An 18,743-nucleotide genomic window follows, 5' to 3' on the forward strand; every position below is an offset into this window, starting at 1 on the left:
CAGCCTCCTCAGTCCACTACAATGACACCTGCTCAGGAGCGGGAACACTCCCAGGAACTGTTCTCGGGCCCCTGCTTAGATTGGGCAGCAGCGGTTCCTCTCCCACCAGAGGAGTTTATCGTCACTGATGCCCAACCATTCGAAAGTTCCCGGGGTCCGGGGGAAGAGGCTGGGGACTTCCGCCAACTGTCTCAACAACTTTCTGTGGGTGAGGAGGACGATGACGATCAGACACAGTTGTCTTGCAGTGAGGTAGTAGTAAGGGCAGTAAGTCCCAGGGAGCAGCGCACAGAGGATTCGGAGGAAGAGCAGCAGGACGATGAGGTGACTGACCCCACCTGGTGTGCAACGCTTACTCAGGAGGACAGGTCTTCAGAGGGGGAGTCAAGGGCATCAGCAGGGCAGGTTGCAAGAGGCAGTGCGGTGGCCAGGGGTAGAGGCAGGGCCAGACCGAATAATCCACCAAGTGTTTCCCAAAGCGCCCCCTCGCGCCATGCCACCCTGCGTAGGCCGAGGTGCTCTAAGGTCTGGCAGTTTTTCACAGAGACGCCTGACGACCGACGAACAGTGGTGTGCAACCTTTGTCGCGCAAAGCTCAGCCGGGGAGCCAACACCAACAGCCTCACCACCACCACCATGCGCAGACATATGATGGCCAAGCACCCCGCAAGGTGGGACAAAGGCCGTTCACCGTCTCCGGTTTGCACCCCTGCCTCTCCCCCTGTGCCCCAACCTGCCACTGAGATGCAACCCCCCTCTCAGGACACAGGCACTACCGCCTCATGGCCTGCACCCACACCCTCATCTCCGCTGTCCTCGGCCCCATCCAGCAGTGTAGTTCAGCGCACCGTTCAGCCGTCGCTTGCGCAAGTGTTCGAGCGCAAGCGCAAGTACGCCGCCACGCACCCGCACGCTCAAACGTTAACCGTCCGCATCGCAAAATTCATCAGCCTTGAGATGCTGCCGTATAGGGTTGTGGAAACGGAGTCCTTCAAAAGTATCATGGAGGCGGCGGCCCCGCGCTACTCAGTTCCCAGTCGCCACTACTTTTCCCGATGTGCCGTCCCAGCCCTGCACGACCACGTCTCCCGCAACATTGTGCGCGCCCTCACCAACGCGGTTACTGCCACGGTCCACTTAACTACGGACACGTGGACAAGCACAGGCGGGCAGGGCCACTACATCTCCCTGACGGCACATTGGGTGAATTTAGTGGAGGCTGGGACAGAGTCAGAGCCTGGGACCGCTCACGTCCTACCCACCCCCAGAATTGCGGGCCCCAGCTCGGTGCTGGTATCTGCGGAGGTGTATGCTTCCTCCACTAAAGCACCCTCCTCCTCCTCCTCCTCCTCTGTCTCACAATCAAGATGTGTTAGCAGCAGCATGTCGCCAGCAGTCGGTGTCGCGCGGTGTGGCAGCACAGCGGTGGGCAAGCGTCAGCAGGCCGTGCTGAAACTACTCAGCTTAGGCGATAAGAGGCACACGGCCCACGAACTGCTGCAGGGTCTGACACAGCAGACCGACCGCTGGCTTGCGCCGCTGAGCCTCCAACCGGGCATGGTCGTGTGTGACAACGGCCGTAACCTGGTGGCGGCTCTGCAGCTTGGCAGCCTCACGCACGTGCCATGCCTGGCCCACGTCTTTAATTTGGTGGTTCAGCGGTTTCTGAAAAGCTACCCACGCTTGTCAGACCTGCTCGTAAAGGCGCGCCGGCTCTGCGCACATTTCCGCAAGTCCCACACGGACGCTGCCACCCTGCGCACCCTGCAACATCACTTTAAGCTGCCAGTGCACCGACTGCTGTGCGACGTGCCCACACGGTGGAACTCTACGCTCCACATGTTGGCCAGGCTCTATGAACAACGGAGAGCTATAGTCGAATACCAACTCCAACATGGGCGGCGCAGTGGGAGTCAGCCTCCTCAATTCCTTTCAGAAGAGTGGGCCTGGTTGGCAGACATCTGCCATGTCCTTGGTAATTTTGAGGAGTCTACCCAGGTGGTGAGCGGCGATGCTACAATCATTAGCGTCACCATTCCTCTGCTATGCATCTTGAGAAATTCCCTGCAAACCATAAAGGCAGCTGCTTTGCGCTCGGAAACGGGGGCGGGGGAAGACAGTATGCCGCTGGATAGTCAGGGCAACCTCCTGTCTATTTCTCAGCGCGTACAGGAGGAGGAGGAGGAGCATGAGGAGGATGAGGAGGAGGGGGAAGAGACAGCTTGGCCCGCTGCTGACGGTACACCGGCTGATTGCCTGTCATCCTTTCAGCGTGTATGGCCTGAGGAGGAGGAGGAGGAGGAGGAGGATCCTGAAAGTGATCTTCCTAGTGAAGACAGCCATGTGTTGCGTACAGGTACCCTGGCACACATGGCTGACTTCATGTTAGGATGCCTTTCTCGTGACCCTCGCGTTGCACGCATTCTGGCCACGACGGATTACTGGGTGTACACACTGCTCGATCCACAGTATAAGGAGAACCTGCCCACTCTGATTCCCGAAGAGGAAAGGGGTTCGAGAGTGTTGCTATACCACAGGACCCTTGCGGACAAGCTGATGGTAAAATTCCCAGCCGACAGCGCTAGTGGCAGAAGGCGCAGTTCCGAGGGCCATGTTGCAGGGGATGTGCGTAGATCGAGCAGCATGTACATCCCAGGCAGTGCAACAGTCTTTAAGGGCCTGGCCAGCTTTATGGCTCCCCACCAAGACTGTGTCACCGCTCCCCAGTCACGGCTGAGTCGGCGGGAGCACTGCAAAAGGATGGTGAGGGAGTACGTAGCGGATCGCACGACCATCCTTGGTGACGCCTCTGCCCCCTACAACTACTGGGTGTCGAAGCTGGACACGTGGCCTGAACTAGCCCTGTATGCCCTTGAGGTGCTTGCTTGTCCTGCGGCTAGCGTGTTGTCGGAGAGGGTGTTTAGTGCGGCTGGGGGAATCATCACAGATAAGCGTAGCCGCTTGTCAACCGACAGTGCCGACAGGCTAACACTCATCAAGATGAACAAAGGCTGGATTTCCCCAGACTTCTGTTCTCCACCAGCGGACAGCAGCGATACGTAAGCAATACGTAGGCTGCACCCGCGGATGGAAGCTACGTTCTCTCTCACCATCCAAAACGGGGACATTTCTGCTTCATCAATCTGTGTCTAATATTCCTCCTCCTCCTCCTCCTGCTCCACCTCCTGAAACCTCACGTAATCACGCTGAACGGGCAATTTTTCTTAGGGCCACAAGGCTCACTCAAATAATTTTTCAGAACAATTTTTATAAGTTTCAATGCGCTTAAAAGCATTGGAACTTTAACTTGAACCAATTTTTCGTTACACTGGGCTGCCTCCAGGCCTAGTTACCACTTAAGCCACATTAACCAAAGCGATTAATGGGTTTCACCTGCCCTCTTGGCTGGCCATGGCCAATTTTTGGGATGTACATTAGTACTGTTGATACAGCAATTTGTGTGGGCCCTCGCCTACAGTGTAATCAAATTAATTTTTAGCCCACCTGCATTACAGCTGACGTTACCTCAGCTGTGTTGGGCAATGCAATGGGATATTTTTGTGTACCGCCGGTGGGTTCCAGGGAGCCACCCATGCTGTAGGTGCACACTGAGTTTTTAATACATCTGTACACTTCTAAAGAACCCGTCTGACCGGGGCATGCAGTGTGGGCCGAAGCCCACCTGTATTACGCACGACATTACTACCTCAGCTGTGTTGGGCAATGCAATGGGATATTTCTATGTACCGCCGGTGGCTTCCTGGCACCCACCCAGGCAGTGGGTCCACAGGGAGTTAAACCTACATGTGTCCACTTGTAAAGAATCCCAGTCTGACTGGGGCATGCAGTGTGGGCCGAAGCACACCTGTATTACGCACGACATTACTACCTCAGCTGTGTTGGGCAATGCAATGGGATATTTCTATGTACCGCCGGTGGCTTCCTGGCACCCACCCAGGCAGTGGGTCCACAGGGAGTTAAACCTACATGTGTCCACTTGTAAAGAATCCCAGTCTGACTGGGGCATGCAGTGTGGGCCGAAGCCCACCTGTATTACGCACGACATTACTACCTCAGCTGTGTTGGGCAATGCAATGGGATATTTTTGTGTACCGCCGGTGGGTTCCAGGGAGCCACCCATGCTGTGGGTCGACAGGGACTTCACAATAGGGAGTTGTACCTGCCTGTGTCTATGAATTAAAAAGCCCGGTCTGACTGGGGCATGCAGACACCTTGACAGAATGAATAGTGTGTGGCACATAGGTTCCCCATTGCTATGCCCACGTGTGCAGCTCCAGATGGCGGTGGCACAGGATTCTATTTCTCATTGCTTCTGTACAGCATTGTGGGCTATCGCTCCGCCACTTTTAAAGAGGGTCGCTGCCTAGCCGTGCCAACCTCTGCAGTGTATGCCTGCGGTCCCTCGTCATGGCAGACGCAATTCTAAATAGACATGAGCGTGGTGTGGCATGAGGGCAGCTGAAGGCTGCGCAGGGACACTTTGGTGTGCGCTGTGGGGGGGAGGGGGTGCGGTTGGGCAGCATGTAACTCAGGAGAAGTGGCAGTGGAGTGTCATGCAGGCAGTGATTGTGCTTTGTTGGAGGTAGTGTGGTGCTTAGCAAAGGTATGCCATGCTAATGAGCGCTTTTCAGAAGTAAAAGTTGTTGGGAGGGGGGGGGGGGGGCCCACTCTTGCCGCTATTGTGGCTTAATAGTGGGACCTGTGAACTTAGGATGCAGCCCAACATGTAGCCCCTCGCCTGCCCTATCCGTCACTGTGTCATTCCCATCACTTTCCTGAATTGCCCAGATTTTCACACATGAAAACCTTAGCGAGCATCGGCAAAATACAAAAATGTTCTGGTCGCCCATTGACTTCAATGGGGTTCGTTGTTCGAAACGAACCCTCGAGCATCACGGGAAGTTCGTTACGAATAACGAACACCCGAACATTTTGGTGTTCGCTCATCTCTACTAAACAATGTTCAGTGTCATGTAGAAGTCGTAAAGGATACATGCTAGATAATTTGATATTTATCATAATTCAGTAAAGTTTGGCCTTAAATTCTATACTTAGTCTACTTACTGCATCTTCTACTCTCCGAACTTCTCCTGGCTCCTACAGTCCCCCAGGTCACCTCACCAAAAGCCAACCGGATTCTTCTTCTCCTGTTATGCAGCTGCAGTCTTCTTCCAGCAGGCCAGTGTAGGCTAGGTCATAGTGACGTAGCGTTCACTGCCTAGCAGGGAGCACCAGATACTATGTTGGGCTAATGCCGAGACTGCACATGTGCACTGTCTCGCAGCATTAGTATAGGAACTCTCGCAATGAGACTGCGCGCATGCGCAGTCTCCATATTCGCCCGACATAGCATCCGGCGCTTCCTGTGAGGCAGTGAACATTACACCACTTGTGACGTAGCATACATTGACCTACAGGAAGAAGACTGCAGCTAATGGACGCTTCATCACTGGAAGACAAAGAATTGGCTGGCTGGAGGTGAGGTGACCCAAGGGGACTGCAGGAGCTGGGAGAAGATCAATGGGGAGAAGGTAAGTAAACTGCCTGGGGAGAAATAGGTAAGTATTGATTTTTTTATTTTTTTTTTAATGACAAAACCCCTTAACCATGTCCAAATTCCTGAAATTCAATTTCTATAATCTAGAAGGTTACATACATCAAACATTTCTTGAAGCATTTAGCAAGGGACAGGAAATTCAATGACTAATTCTTCGAATAAAAGATGTAGCAACAACAAATGTCATCAATTATTTGCTGTTTCATTGATCTTATGTACATTTATGGCCATTTTTTGGCTTGTAAATGTAATGGGTCTTGGAGATGTCGAAACATCACACTCTGTTGACCTTTACCGCATGTGCACCCTGTTGTACGTGTGAATTTCTATAATCTAAGCAGTAATACATGTCTTGCATTTCTTCCAAAGGTTATTTTAAGCTGCTATACAACTGAGGTCTGTCTTGTTTCAATTGTCTGTATTTTTTCTTTGAAGGTTTAGAGTGGCACTGGAAATTCTATGTTTAGTACTATAAATACATCTGGTTGGGTCAGATGAATTAAAGACTTGTAATATCTGACGATTACCTCTGTTATTCATACATTCCAATGTGGCTGACCACATAGCATACACATAGCGAGCAAATGTGGTATGCAAGCACTAGGTCATTAATGTATCCATTATAGCTGCTTCTAGTGCACTGATTCTTATTAGCTGGGCTGCAAAATACCAGGAATCACCCACTGCCCATGTACAAGAGCATCTGGGCAGTGGGACTGAGTGACTGAACATAGATACAGAAACATATTTACTAAATAATTTTTATTGCAAAAAATTGTTCCTTTGTGTATGATGTAGCAGAGAGAGGTAATATTTAATTGCGGGATCCCTTTTTTCAGTTTTGGACAAGTCACTTTAGTTTGACAGCTGGACAAGTCACTTTAGTTTGACAGCTCCTCAATGAAAGACTAATGATAGTGTTTTGCTGTTGAGACCGGCAACGATCATCTCAAATCTATGAGGGAATTTAACAGTGTGATAGCCCTGCAGTGCCACCACAGGTGAAAAGAAGCATTACACGTTTTTTCCTGAAATTACTGGTCCCACAGAATAAACCCTTTTACATAGGTTTTTAATTGGCTTAAGAAGCGTTCATACAAATGCTTGTTCCCGCTGATTGCCCCATGTAAATATGGGCAAGAGCAGCCAACAAATGAGTAAAGACTCATTTGTCAGATGTTCAGATATTTTACGCGGGCATGAAAATCTTCATTTGTCAGCAGTCCATCCTTTCATATGAACAGAGGATGGGCTGCTGAAAAACATTTTGATTGAGGAGCCACACAAGCTATAATAAATAGGAAATGTTCATTCAGGTGATCCTTGTCCTGTTTGTGGTTCTTCAAATGAGCGCTAATGACTTATATTGTTGATGGGTACTCATACAGGTAATTCATCTGCCCATCTAAAAAGACCTTAAAGGCGTATTCCCAAGTTCACATTATTTGCTTAATGTGTTATATATCTAAAATCATTCAGCTCTGAACATGCACCAGTCCTAACTTGGTACCCCTCTAAACATCCTATTCCCACTTTCCGTTTACCTGTGGGTTGCTCCTTGACACGACTTCCAGTAATTTTTCACTCTAGTTGAGTATGCTCAGTTCATCACTTCTGTGTAATTACTATTTTCCTGTCTTTAGCACACGGTGTGATCAGGATCGGGGCTGACACTGTGGGGCATATTTACTATTGAGAATTCAATATTTTCTGGTGCAAATTCCTCCAAAAACTTAACATACTGTCAGGGACTGGGTCTGGGCAGTGGGCAATCCCTAGTCCTACCCGCAACCCCTGTCCCTACCTACTTGCCCCCCTGGGCTAACTCCCAGGGCGACCACTTGGCGAAGGACCCTACACAGGCTAGGGAAGCGGGGCACAGGGACAGGAGCGGACAAACACTAACACAAAACAAACACAGAGGAGAGTCAGACGGTCCGAGTCGGCAACAAGCGGGTATGCGGTACAAAAGGGTCAGGCAGAGGCAAAGTCCGAGTCAAGCAAGAGTCAATACTGGGAAAACAGGCAAATTCCAAGAGACGCGAGTGTAGCTGATAACAAACTAACACTAGCATAGTGAACAGACACACAGTTTAAAAGCTGTCAGAGCTTCCGTCCCAGCAGCTGATTGGGGCGGGGAGCCTGACAGCGATAGCATGGAATCACGGAGACGCTGGAGAGCTTGCCCCCAGCCCTGTAGGACAGGCGGAGACCTGGGATGCGTGCCTGGTTGCCATGGAGAGAAGAACGTGGCGCTGGGCAGCACCCGCTGCATCCCTACCAACCTGGCAGCGAGGACGAACGCGATGGCCAGGGGAGGTTGCCATGCTCTGCGCCGCATAACAGCAGGCTGGTTGGTAGGATCAGGGGCACGGAAACCCTGTGAACCCCCCGTTCTGACACTTACTTTGCAGCACATTTATGATGTGTTGATGTGTTTTAGACACTTTCAGACACCTCCCCCCCCAATATGTCCAAAAAGGGGCGTGGCTATGTGAAAAGAGGTGAATGGGCTAAATAAGCCAAATTTCACCAAAAATTGGGACAAAAATTTGGCCCAATTTTTAGCATGAATTACACCAACTAATAGGTGGTATAAAGTTAGACTTCACAATCTAAAGATTTAACCGATTTATCATTCAGCAGAGCCATTTTAATTAATCTGGCACATATAAAAACTGACTAGTCTAAGGCCTCCCTCACACAGGCGTTCGCAGAAACGCAGCGTTTTCCAATGCTGCGTTTACTGCAGATTCACCCCGGTTTCAGCAGCGCTGGCATGCGTTATGCAAACGTTTTGGCTGCATTTTCAGCACAGCTGAAAACACAGCCGAAGATTCTGAAAAAAAATCCATACTCTCCTGGCAGGTGCCATCTGGGACTCTCCACACCTCTGTACAGGCGGCCGGACACTTGTCAAGCTGGCAGAGGATCTTTTGCTAACAAAGAAGATTGCCTCCAGCAAGAACTTGCTCCGCTTTGGCTGAGCAACGCTGAGTGACAGCCCGCTCAGCCAATCACAGCCAGTGCAGGATGCTCCAATCACAGCCATTTATTGGAACATCCAGCGCTGGCTGTGATTCGCTTAGGAGGCTGTCACTCAGCGGCATTCAGCCAATCAGAGCGATCTCTTGCTGAAAGCTGGGATTCTAATCTCCATCGCTAGCAAAAGATCCTCTACCGACTTGACAAGTGCCAGGCACCTTGCACGGAGGTCTGGAGAGTCCCCGACGGCATCTGCCAGATGAGTACATTTTTTTTCCCCTCAGGATGTGTAGCACGGCACCAAGTTGTGCCATGTTTTCAGCAGCACGGAAACCTCTGCCCATTCATTTTAATGGGCAATGCAGGGCCAAAAACGGCCAATAATAGAACATGCATCTCTGTCAAAGTGCAGCGTTTTTACGCTTGTGTGAGTAGCCCCATTGAAATGAATGGAGCGTTGTACAGCATTTAGCACTGCGCTGAAAAGGCAGCGCTAAAAGCTGTAAAAAATGTCTGTGTGAGGGAGGCCTAAGGGTTCTTATACGAAGTGAGAAATTATTAATATGAGCCAATGATGAAAGAGTTTACAAACTCTCAACATTCTGGCTAATGGACTCCTCTGTACTTACTCAAATTTGAAAATTCTTTATAGGGAACCTGTCAGGTTGTACATGCAATCCTATCTGTGGGCAATGTGTTATTGAGCAGGAGGAGAGGAGTATATTGATGTATAGTTTTCTGACAAAGGATTTGGTACAATTTGTATTTTATTGCCTTAAAACCCTGCTCATGCTAAGCATAGGAAGTGCAAACATATAAATGAATAAATCATTGTATACTAAAAGAATTCCCATAAAACTATATATCAATCTGCTCAGCTGCCCTGCTCTATAACATCATGCCTGCAGATCACACACCAGTGTGTAGGAGCCTTAGAGAACACTTTTTCTATAGGTTTCTTTGCATTTCTGTCTTTTCGTGTCTAAAGCTATGGAGCAAACATGCATTACTTTTTTTTCGTATCCTTTTTTTTGTGCAATTTTATATCTTTTGGCAAATTTTTGTCCAGGCTACATTTTTCACAGCTCTATGTGTATCATTTCAGTGCAGTGTGCATTTGTCACATGTCTTGTGTTCTTTGTATATCACAATGATCACACTAGATATGAGCAAATGTCCCTGTTTTGGAGAAGAGATCCTTGAGCTGCCTTATTATTGTCTGATTAATCTCAGCATGAACGTGTCATGCTGTGCCTTTCTTTGCGGCTGGTGGAGTGATGTAATAAGGAAAATATGGAAAGTTGTGTTAGGAAGGAGGGTAAATTATATCCAATAGGTTGTCAGCCTCCTACATTCTTGGCTGCTAAGTTAAGTGGTATTAACCCCTGCATTGTTTAATAATCCAACAGTTTATTGAAGTGTAAATGCTATACAAGTTCTGTGTCTAACATGAACATTTCCAGCATCTAAATGTTCTTTCTGGACTCTTAAAACACATTTTTAAATTTGTTTAAACTATTTTTAGCATTATTAGAACTCCCAAATGTTGCTCATAAATCCACTGCTATTCTAACATTAGCTAAGGTATTTCATTGTATATTTAATGGACTTTTGTTGGCTTCTTAAAGGGGTAGTCCAACTTAAAAAAAAAATGTAAACAGCTGGCTATGCACTAAACTAACACGAGAAACAATACTCACCTCTCTTCTCTCTCTTGTAAATGGTGCAAAGGCAACAGTGGCAATTACGGTCTCTGCGGACAACGGAAGTCAGGTGAATACTGCAGCCAATCAGAGGCCACAGTGCCAACATTTTGAACTCCTGGCATCATGGTGTCAGGGTGTGAGCACTGATGCCAGGAGAATCGGCAGTGATGCTACGACCCCTGCAGCATTCACCTGACTTCTGCTGTCAGCAGATACCAGGATTCCTATGGAAGCCTTTGCACCCCTTACCAGAGGCAGAAGAGAGGTCAGTATTGTTTCTTTTATTATTTTAGTTAATGCCCAGCTCTTTAATTTTTTTTTAAGTTGGACTACCCCTTCAAGTGGCAGAATTTTTTTTTAAACATACTGTGAAACATTTTTGTGACTTTTTTTGGTATTGTTCTGTAACTCGAAAAACATTCTCAAAATGTTCCATCACTTGTCAGCTTTGCTTTACAGACTGAGACAGAATAGTCATCTCATTATCAGTAGGGGGCATGGGTTATAATCACCGCTCTATTATACTGCTTGAGACCTAGAAAACAGAACGCTATGCACAAAGAAAAAGCACAGGATGCATTTCCCCTCACACGTCATGGTCTCTTAAAGGGGTTGTCCCGCGAAAGCAAGTGGGGTTATACACTTCTGTATGGCCATATTAATGCACTTTGTAATGTACATCGTGCATTAAATATGAGCCAAACAGAAGTTATTCACTTACCTGTTCCGTTGCTAGCGTCCCCGTCTCCATGGTGCCGTCTAATTTTCAGCGTCTAATCGCCAGATTAGACGCGCTTGCGCAGTCCGGTCTTCTTCTTTTCTCAATGGGGCCGCTCGTGCAGGATGCCGGCTCCGTGTAGCTCCGCCCCGTCACGTGCCGATTACAGCCAATCAGGAGGCTGGAATCGGCAATGGACCACACAGAAGACCTGCGTTCCACCGAGGGAGAAGATCCCGGCGGCCATCTTCACAAGGTAAGTAAGAAGTCACCGGAGCGCGGGGATTCAGGTAAGCACTGTCCGTTTTTTTTTTTTTAACCCCTGCATCGGGTTTGACTCGCGCCGAACGGGGGGGCTATTGAAAAAAAAAAAAACCCGTTTCAGCGTGGGACAACCCCTTTAAGGAAGAATTATACTATATCAAAGATGAAGCCCCTGCAATAAAATAAAATATGACTGTCCGTATGAACTGTGGTCATACCCTGGATTCTTGCTATCTTTTGTATCTTTCAGGGAGCCTCCTATACATAATTACTTTTTATTTAATCTAATTTTCTCTTCCTTCCTATCTGAAATGAGAAACTGAAGGGGACACATAGGGAGATTTGGGTCAGAGGAGTGAGCTATTGCTGAAAATTGTTAGTATTAGCTAATGAATTCTCCATTCCCATCCATCAATGTTTTTGTTCTTCCTTTTCTTTTGTTTCAGAATTGTGCATACAAATTAAATGAGGGTAACTGTAAATTTAGTCTTTAAAAAGGGACATGATTGATTGGTAAAGAGGTAAATATGTCCCAACTAGAAGCAATGCTTATAGGGGAGAACACCACTAGACCATTCAAAGATTTATTTCTGTCAAATTCAATTGGAATCCAACAGAAAAACAAACTATGAATAGTCGTCCCTGTCTGAAGTTGGAGTCATACAGAGGTACAGTAGGTTCCCATACACTTCCGTAGGTGCTGTATTATGGCTCTGTGCCACTGCAGTAATACGCTTAAAGGCCTTAGGCTAAGCTTGGTAACTTGGGATCATTCCTTTTGGGTATATTATGCTCATTTTCTACACATAGAGTTTAGATGGTCGTATAGGAGAATAGAGTGGCCATTACAGATCCAGTCTGCTTTAGGAAGCCAATGTCTTATCTTCAAAACATGTAATTAATAATTTAATATTGCTTAATGTTTTTATTTATTTGTTATACTGCTACTTCCATTGTCCGCTCTTCTACTTTTATTTGTTCTTTTTTCTTAGATCTGAAACCAACAGTGGCGCTGTGCCAACAAAAATGTAAAAGATCCGGGACCCCGGAGAGCAATTACTGTTCAAGTAACTTTGGTAGGAGAAAAATTGCCAACTTTTATTTGTTAATTATTCATTTACTACTGCATTTTAATACCAACCAACTGGCAGAAAAACGGTTATGAGGTAGCTTACTGCTCCGTCTGTGTCTTATGTTACTGTCTGCAACTCAAAGGATTCCTTGAGATATTTAGAAAAATGTAAACATCTTTTCCAAGCAAACAGCATAAACACAAATGGGCAGACAGAAGGTGATCTGTTACTATATAAAGGTCTTTATTCAGACATCTTGTTCCTACAAGTTGTATTTCTGGAACTCGTCATGTATTTTTGACCTACAAGGACAAGGTTGTCACTTGGGAATCACATTTTCTTTATGTTGTATTTCATATTAAGTCTAAAGCAACCCACAAGATATCTCATTAAAGGGCTGAATATATAGATTTAAAGTGAATCAAATCTAAAACTACTTTGTTAGATATTTAGCTTTACTGACCTTGTATTTATTGAATTTTATGGTTTTAGCTTTCCTTTCATTTCAAATACTACATTTTGTGTTAGCACATGATACCTCTTAATAGGTAACAGAAAGAAATGATGCTAACCAGTCGACTTTTCAGACAACTTGGGTCTGTTAATCATGCAAGGTATAACACAGCATCAGAAGAAACATATATATGCGCAGAGGTGTACCTTGAAGCTTCTGGGCCCCAATGCAAAACCTGTAACAGGGTCCTCAACTATAATGCTTTATTCATAGTACTGGGCTCCCTATATGGAGAAGAGAGGCCTTATGGACCACCTAAGGCTCCTGGGCCCGGGTGCAACTGCATCCCCCATAGTTATGCCAGTGTATGCAGACAAAAGAGTAGTGACATGCTGTAGTAAATTTATTAGTGATGTATTTGCAAAGTTTTTATGTAGATTCACAGTAGAAGGTAAAAGTTTATTAAACTAGAATTACAGTAACTCCACTCAAGACCTCAACATCCAGTGCTGACTGCAGTTATTCTACCATGCATTCCTCCTAAAATCCAGTGCATTGATCTGAACATAAACTAAGACTAACTCTTTGCAACATGAAATATTGAGGTGTGTTTCAGGGAATAAAGAAATTTCATTGCAATTATAACATTCTCCATTCCAAAAAGTAACAAGTGGACCCCTGCATGTCTGGTACTGGTGAAGAACCTGAGCATGTATGGCCAGATTAAGATATTAGCTCAGTTAATAATATTTCACCAAAGGATCAATGGTAGAAAATATATTCTAATTTTATAGATTGCTATGGATTTTGTTAATGTCCTTCATCTACAGGTTTCATAGTAATAATAGAAATGTGTTACTCTGCATTTCTGCAAACTGTGAAAAGCCATTTTAGGAAAACTTTTGGAATATTAAAGACATCACCATACCAAAAACTATACTCAAATCAATGCGTTTTAATGAAACAGGCCAATTAGAGCTGTAGAGGAATGGCTGGAGCGCCTTTTTAGAGTATTTTAGTTGCTACACGTGCCTGAACCTTAACTCTTTAAATGTTAAAACTTAAGAACCCATTAAAGGGGTTTTCTGGGCAAATTCTATTGATAACCTATCTTAGAATCATAGAATGGTAGAGTTGGAAGGGACCTCCAGGGTCATTTAGTCCAACCCCCTGCTCAGTGCAGGATTCACTAAATCATCCCAGACAGATGTCTGTCCAGCCATTGTTTGAACACTTCCATTGAAGGAGAACTCATCTCCAGGACAGCTAAAGGATAGGATAAAAGTCCCCGCGCTACTTGGATGGTAAATATACAGATTGTTATAGAACTTACTTAGTAGAGGAGTACTGTGCCAAATAGGACTTCTCTAGATCCAGGAAGGTCCTCAATAAGCCAGATTGGATCCTGGGAGGTATCAGTCACAGCTAATTTATAGGTAACAGGACATTTCATAAGAACAGAGCATAAAGCAATGGTAAATTGAGCCAATGATATGCTCCGCAATGCGTTTTGATGGTATACACCTTTCTTATCAAGCATAAAACAGGGGTTATCAGAGGTGCTTTATATACAGGCAATGATTACACACTTAGTTAAGGACCTTCCTGAATCTAGAGGAGTCCTATTTGGCACAGGACTCCTCTACTTAGGCTCCCTGCAGACGGCCGGGTCAGATCCCCTGCGAGAATTCCCGCAGCGGGATTCGACCTGCGTCCCTGCAGGGACCAGTGCGGCTCTCACCTGCTTCCGCGGCTCCGGCTCTGTGATGTGCCGGCTGCTGGCCAGCCGACACATGTGCAGACTGGAGCCGGCCCGGCACTACTAACATTTCTGTGCGGGCCTCTGCGAGACCCGCACAAAAATAGAACATGCCACGATTTGTTTTCTGTGTGTATTTTCACATGGACAAATAGGGCCTGTCTGCAGCTGTCTGCGTTTTGTATTGCAATCCTATGCAGGTGGGCGTGGGCAGAAATTCTGAGGGAAATCCCGCCGCAGAATTTCCGCCCGTGTACAGGGGGCCTAAGTAAGTTCTATCACCCTCTGTATATTTATTCACCAACCATCCATTCGCCAAGTAGTGCAGGCACTTTTATCCTATCCTTTATTTGTGATTACGACCGAGGTCATTGTTTACCTGCTTGCTCCGCCTCCAGATGTGCTCCCTATCGATTAGGGATTTGCAGATTGGATAATACTGAAGTCCTTCCTGGACTGGCGGTGTGGACGCCTGTCATATGACAGGTGTTGCACACCAGGTGAGTCCTAGCCGGTTTTTACTTGTGAAATCTTGACTTTATTGCCTATTGATTGGAGCGCGTATCCATTTATTTATACATTATTTCTCTTCAGGACAGGTCATCATGAAGTAATGGCTGGACAGCTGTCGTTCAGGATACCTGGAGATCAGCTGACCGTCAAGTCTGCTGTCAGTGCAGTGGGGCAAGACATCATCATTGGAAGCTTAATTAATGGGAGCTGAAACCTACAACTTCACTTCCAACACTTCCACCATTGACATTGGTGGCGGACACGGAAGTGTAATAGGCGGCAATAGGCTTCCATTGATTTCAGACAATCAGCTAATCGCTGGGGACCCTGAGCAGCAGCTGCCCAGCAATTAACTATTGATGACCTATCACGAGGAGAGGTCATCAATAGAGTTTGCCCAAAAAAACGTTTTATTAGATTTTTTTTCAGGTATGTCATATTTAGTGGATACATGCTGTATAATTGCTAATCATTCTCTCTACTTTTCAAGTGATTACTGGCACAGTTATAACAACAGTGAGCAGAAGTGGAAGTGTGTATGCAACAGTGTCTATTATCAATGTGTATAAAGAAGGGACCCTAGCCATCCAGCAAGCTGGCAAATCCATGAGTTCCAAAATTATTGTAGTGTGTAAACAGTGCCCAATGATCAGAAGAGGTTAGTAAAAATACATGCAATATTTTCAAAGGTTTTACCTTGCAATTGGATTTTTATGATGTGTATGGTCTAAAATCTGTCTTTTAACACTTATTTCAGAAGACACACTATTATGTTACATAGAATGTAACCATGATAGTACCATATAATGTACTGAAAAAGTTTAAAAAATATCTAAGTGGAGTGAAATGGCAAAAAATGCGATTTGGGTGGAAGGGAGTATTATTTTTATAGCTTACAAACTGTGGCTAAAATGACATGATAGCTTCATTCTCTGGGTCAGTATGATCAAGGAAGAACCAATTTTATTTAGGTCTTTTTTTCTGTACTACTTTTTAAAAGTAAAATATCTTTTAAAAAATTAATTAATAATCAATTATTTGATTGCTTTTTACTAATTTATTTTTTGGGGGGGCAGGGAGACAGGGGGACCAAAAAAGTGTAATTCGGGCGTTTTGTATTGATTTATTTTTTATGACATTCATTGTTTGGGATGAATGATGTATTATTTTGATTAATTGGACTTTTATGGACACGATGATACCAAATATATTTATTTTTATGTATTATTTTAAATATGGGGAAAGTTTTTTTAACTTTTAATATCCTTCATTTTTTACAATAATAAATAAAATTCATTTATTTCTACTTTTTTTAGTCATCTATGGGGCCCTGAACTTGCAATAGTTTGATTATTCATACAGTATAATGCAATACCATGGTATTGCATTATACTATATTCTGACAGTTAGTCTATCAAGACAGGCCACAGGCACGCCTTGGTAAACTTTCATTCATGACAGCCCTGGGGGCCTTAAGAGGGCCTCTGGCTGTTATAATAACTCAATGTCAATTTTGTATCTCATCATGAGGGAGCAGTCCGGCATCCCTGAAAACTGATCTGAGCACTTAAGTGCTGCTATCAAAATTGACAGTAGCATTTAAAAATTTAATCAGTGTGATTGCTGATCCCAGTTGTTGCGGGCTAGTGTCAACTTTCAAAAACAGCCAGCATCTCCCAATACTGCACCATACAAACCCGTACTCAGAGGGCATACATGTACAACTTTAAGGGTTGAGAGTTTAATGCGGAATAACAATTAGTGTAATTGAAGAAAGTTAATTGAACTTAACCAGATGTACAGATAAAATAAGAATGAAATAAGTATCCATCCATCTTAGCCCTGATAAGCTCCCGCTCTGTTCTGCCCCCTCCTCTTGCTGGCAGCCGGAAAGGGTCGGAAAGGGGGCGGGAGTTTAACACACTAGCTCCCGCCCTGTCCCTCCCCCTCCATTTGCTGGCAGCCGGCAAGGGACGGAGAGGAGGAGTGGGATGGTGTTTCAGGCTGCGGCATATACACACTGCAGCCCCGCCGTCTAAATGGGCGTCAAAACGGGAGATGCAGCCGCGACTTGGTCACGCCTGCCTCCTGTTCATGTGATTTCCAGCTGTGGGGTGGCCACGATGCGGGCGGTTGAAAATCGCAGCACCCATGTGAAGGAGCTCTAAGGGAGCAGTATTGAAACTATTGTTCCTTTAAAAACATGTTCAGTGATTACGCAGGTTCTATGTATCTAATGGGATAAATCACAAGTATGTTCTACCCACTCATTTTGTTACAATATCATTACAAAATTGTATTCATGGATTCACTGGAAATAGGGACAAGAAGAATCGTTTTTAAGACGTATGACCATGTTAATTCTGATTGGTGGTGCATACTGCGAATGAGGATAGCATGAAAAGGAATGACATATGCAAAACTGTTAGGACTGTTGCCTTGCAGCACTGGGGTCCTAGGTTTCTATCTGATCCATGGCAACATCTGCATGGAATTTGTATGTTCCCCTTGTGTTTGCACTGGCACTCCAGTGTCCTCCTACATTCCAAAACATATTGGTAGGTTAATTTTGAATTTAGACTGTGAGCCACAATGGTAAGTGTGATGGCAATCTTTGTACTGTGCTACAGAATATGTAGGTGCTGTATAAGTGAATATAATAATAAGGGTTGTTTATGAGTCATTTTTGAGAAGCTCCATGAAAGTAGACCGTAGCTTCGACTCTAACATGTAAACAGCTTCTATCTCATCTTGTTGTCTTTCTTACAGGTTTGAATTATATCATCATGGGTCAAGTTGATGATGAGGGGCGAGCAAAGATTTTACCAAGCAACTTTGTGATGAGTTTTAAAACAAAGAACCAGAAAATGCTGAATGCATTGAAAAACAAGAGATGTTAGATGACTGTTTTTTTTTCTTGACCTTTGTGATTGTGCCTCTCCTGATTGAAGAGAAAGATAATACGGATTTAGGAAGTCTGTAATTCAGTCGTCATCATCTTTTGGCAGTGTTTATACAGTACTTTCACTGCTAGACTGGGCTGGCCATCATTAACCATTGTAATTCCTTGCACATCCAGTCAGGGTAGCTCTGATATAAGCTTCTCCCATCGAGATTCCATTGACTTATAAATTGAACTGTTCTAGGTTCCGACTACTTTTAAATCTGTTTTATTTATACATTTCTGAAAATTATGAAAATTCTATTTTTAGGAGTTAAAAGTATGGTGATGTAACATATGAAAAAAACTTTAAGTGCAATATTTATATTTTTGGTCTTTTTTTTATTTTCAGAACACTTTTTTCCAGTGTAATAAATATTTTTAAATGCAATTTTTTTTGTGTGTGTTTAATCTATGCTTAATAAAGTCTCTCCACTACTTATGTTATACCTTTTCATTCCATAATTGTTCTAAAAGTAAAAATGGGTATAAAGGGGAAAAGGTGGGCTCGTCAGATGAATCACATTTCTTTTGAACCATATAAACAGCTAGTTGTGTATCCGCGAAGAGAGAGCACCAGGATGCACTATAGGAAGAAGACAAAGCCGTGTGATGCTCTGGGCAGTGTTCTGCTGGGAAACTCTGGATCCTGGCATTCATATGGATGTCACTTTGGCATGTGCCCCCAACCATAGCGTTGTTGCAGACCAAGTACACCCCATTATGGCAGAGGTATTCCCTAATAGCATTGA

At 45.0% G+C, this 18,743-nt stretch overlaps 1 protein-coding gene across 1 annotated transcript in view; it reads left to right on the forward strand.

The window, feature by feature from the left end:
• Positions 1-18,429, forward strand: part of PCOLCE2 (procollagen C-endopeptidase enhancer 2) — a 72,632-nt gene extending 54,203 nt beyond the window's left edge. The window contains exons 7-9 of the mRNA XM_066599468.1: positions 12,244-12,327; positions 15,541-15,708; positions 17,820-18,429. Coding sequence (XP_066455565.1) covers positions 12,244-12,327; positions 15,541-15,708; positions 17,820-17,950 — 383 coding nt within the window. The 3' untranslated portion in view covers positions 17,951-18,429. The remainder of the gene's footprint in view (positions 1-12,243; positions 12,328-15,540; positions 15,709-17,819) is intronic.
• Positions 18,430-18,743: the final 314 nt, after the last annotated feature.

Source organism: Eleutherodactylus coqui, chromosome 1, assembly GCF_035609145.1.
Source record: "Eleutherodactylus coqui strain aEleCoq1 chromosome 1, aEleCoq1.hap1, whole genome shotgun sequence".
Taxonomy (NCBI): Eukaryota; Metazoa; Chordata; class Amphibia; order Anura; family Eleutherodactylidae; genus Eleutherodactylus; species Eleutherodactylus coqui.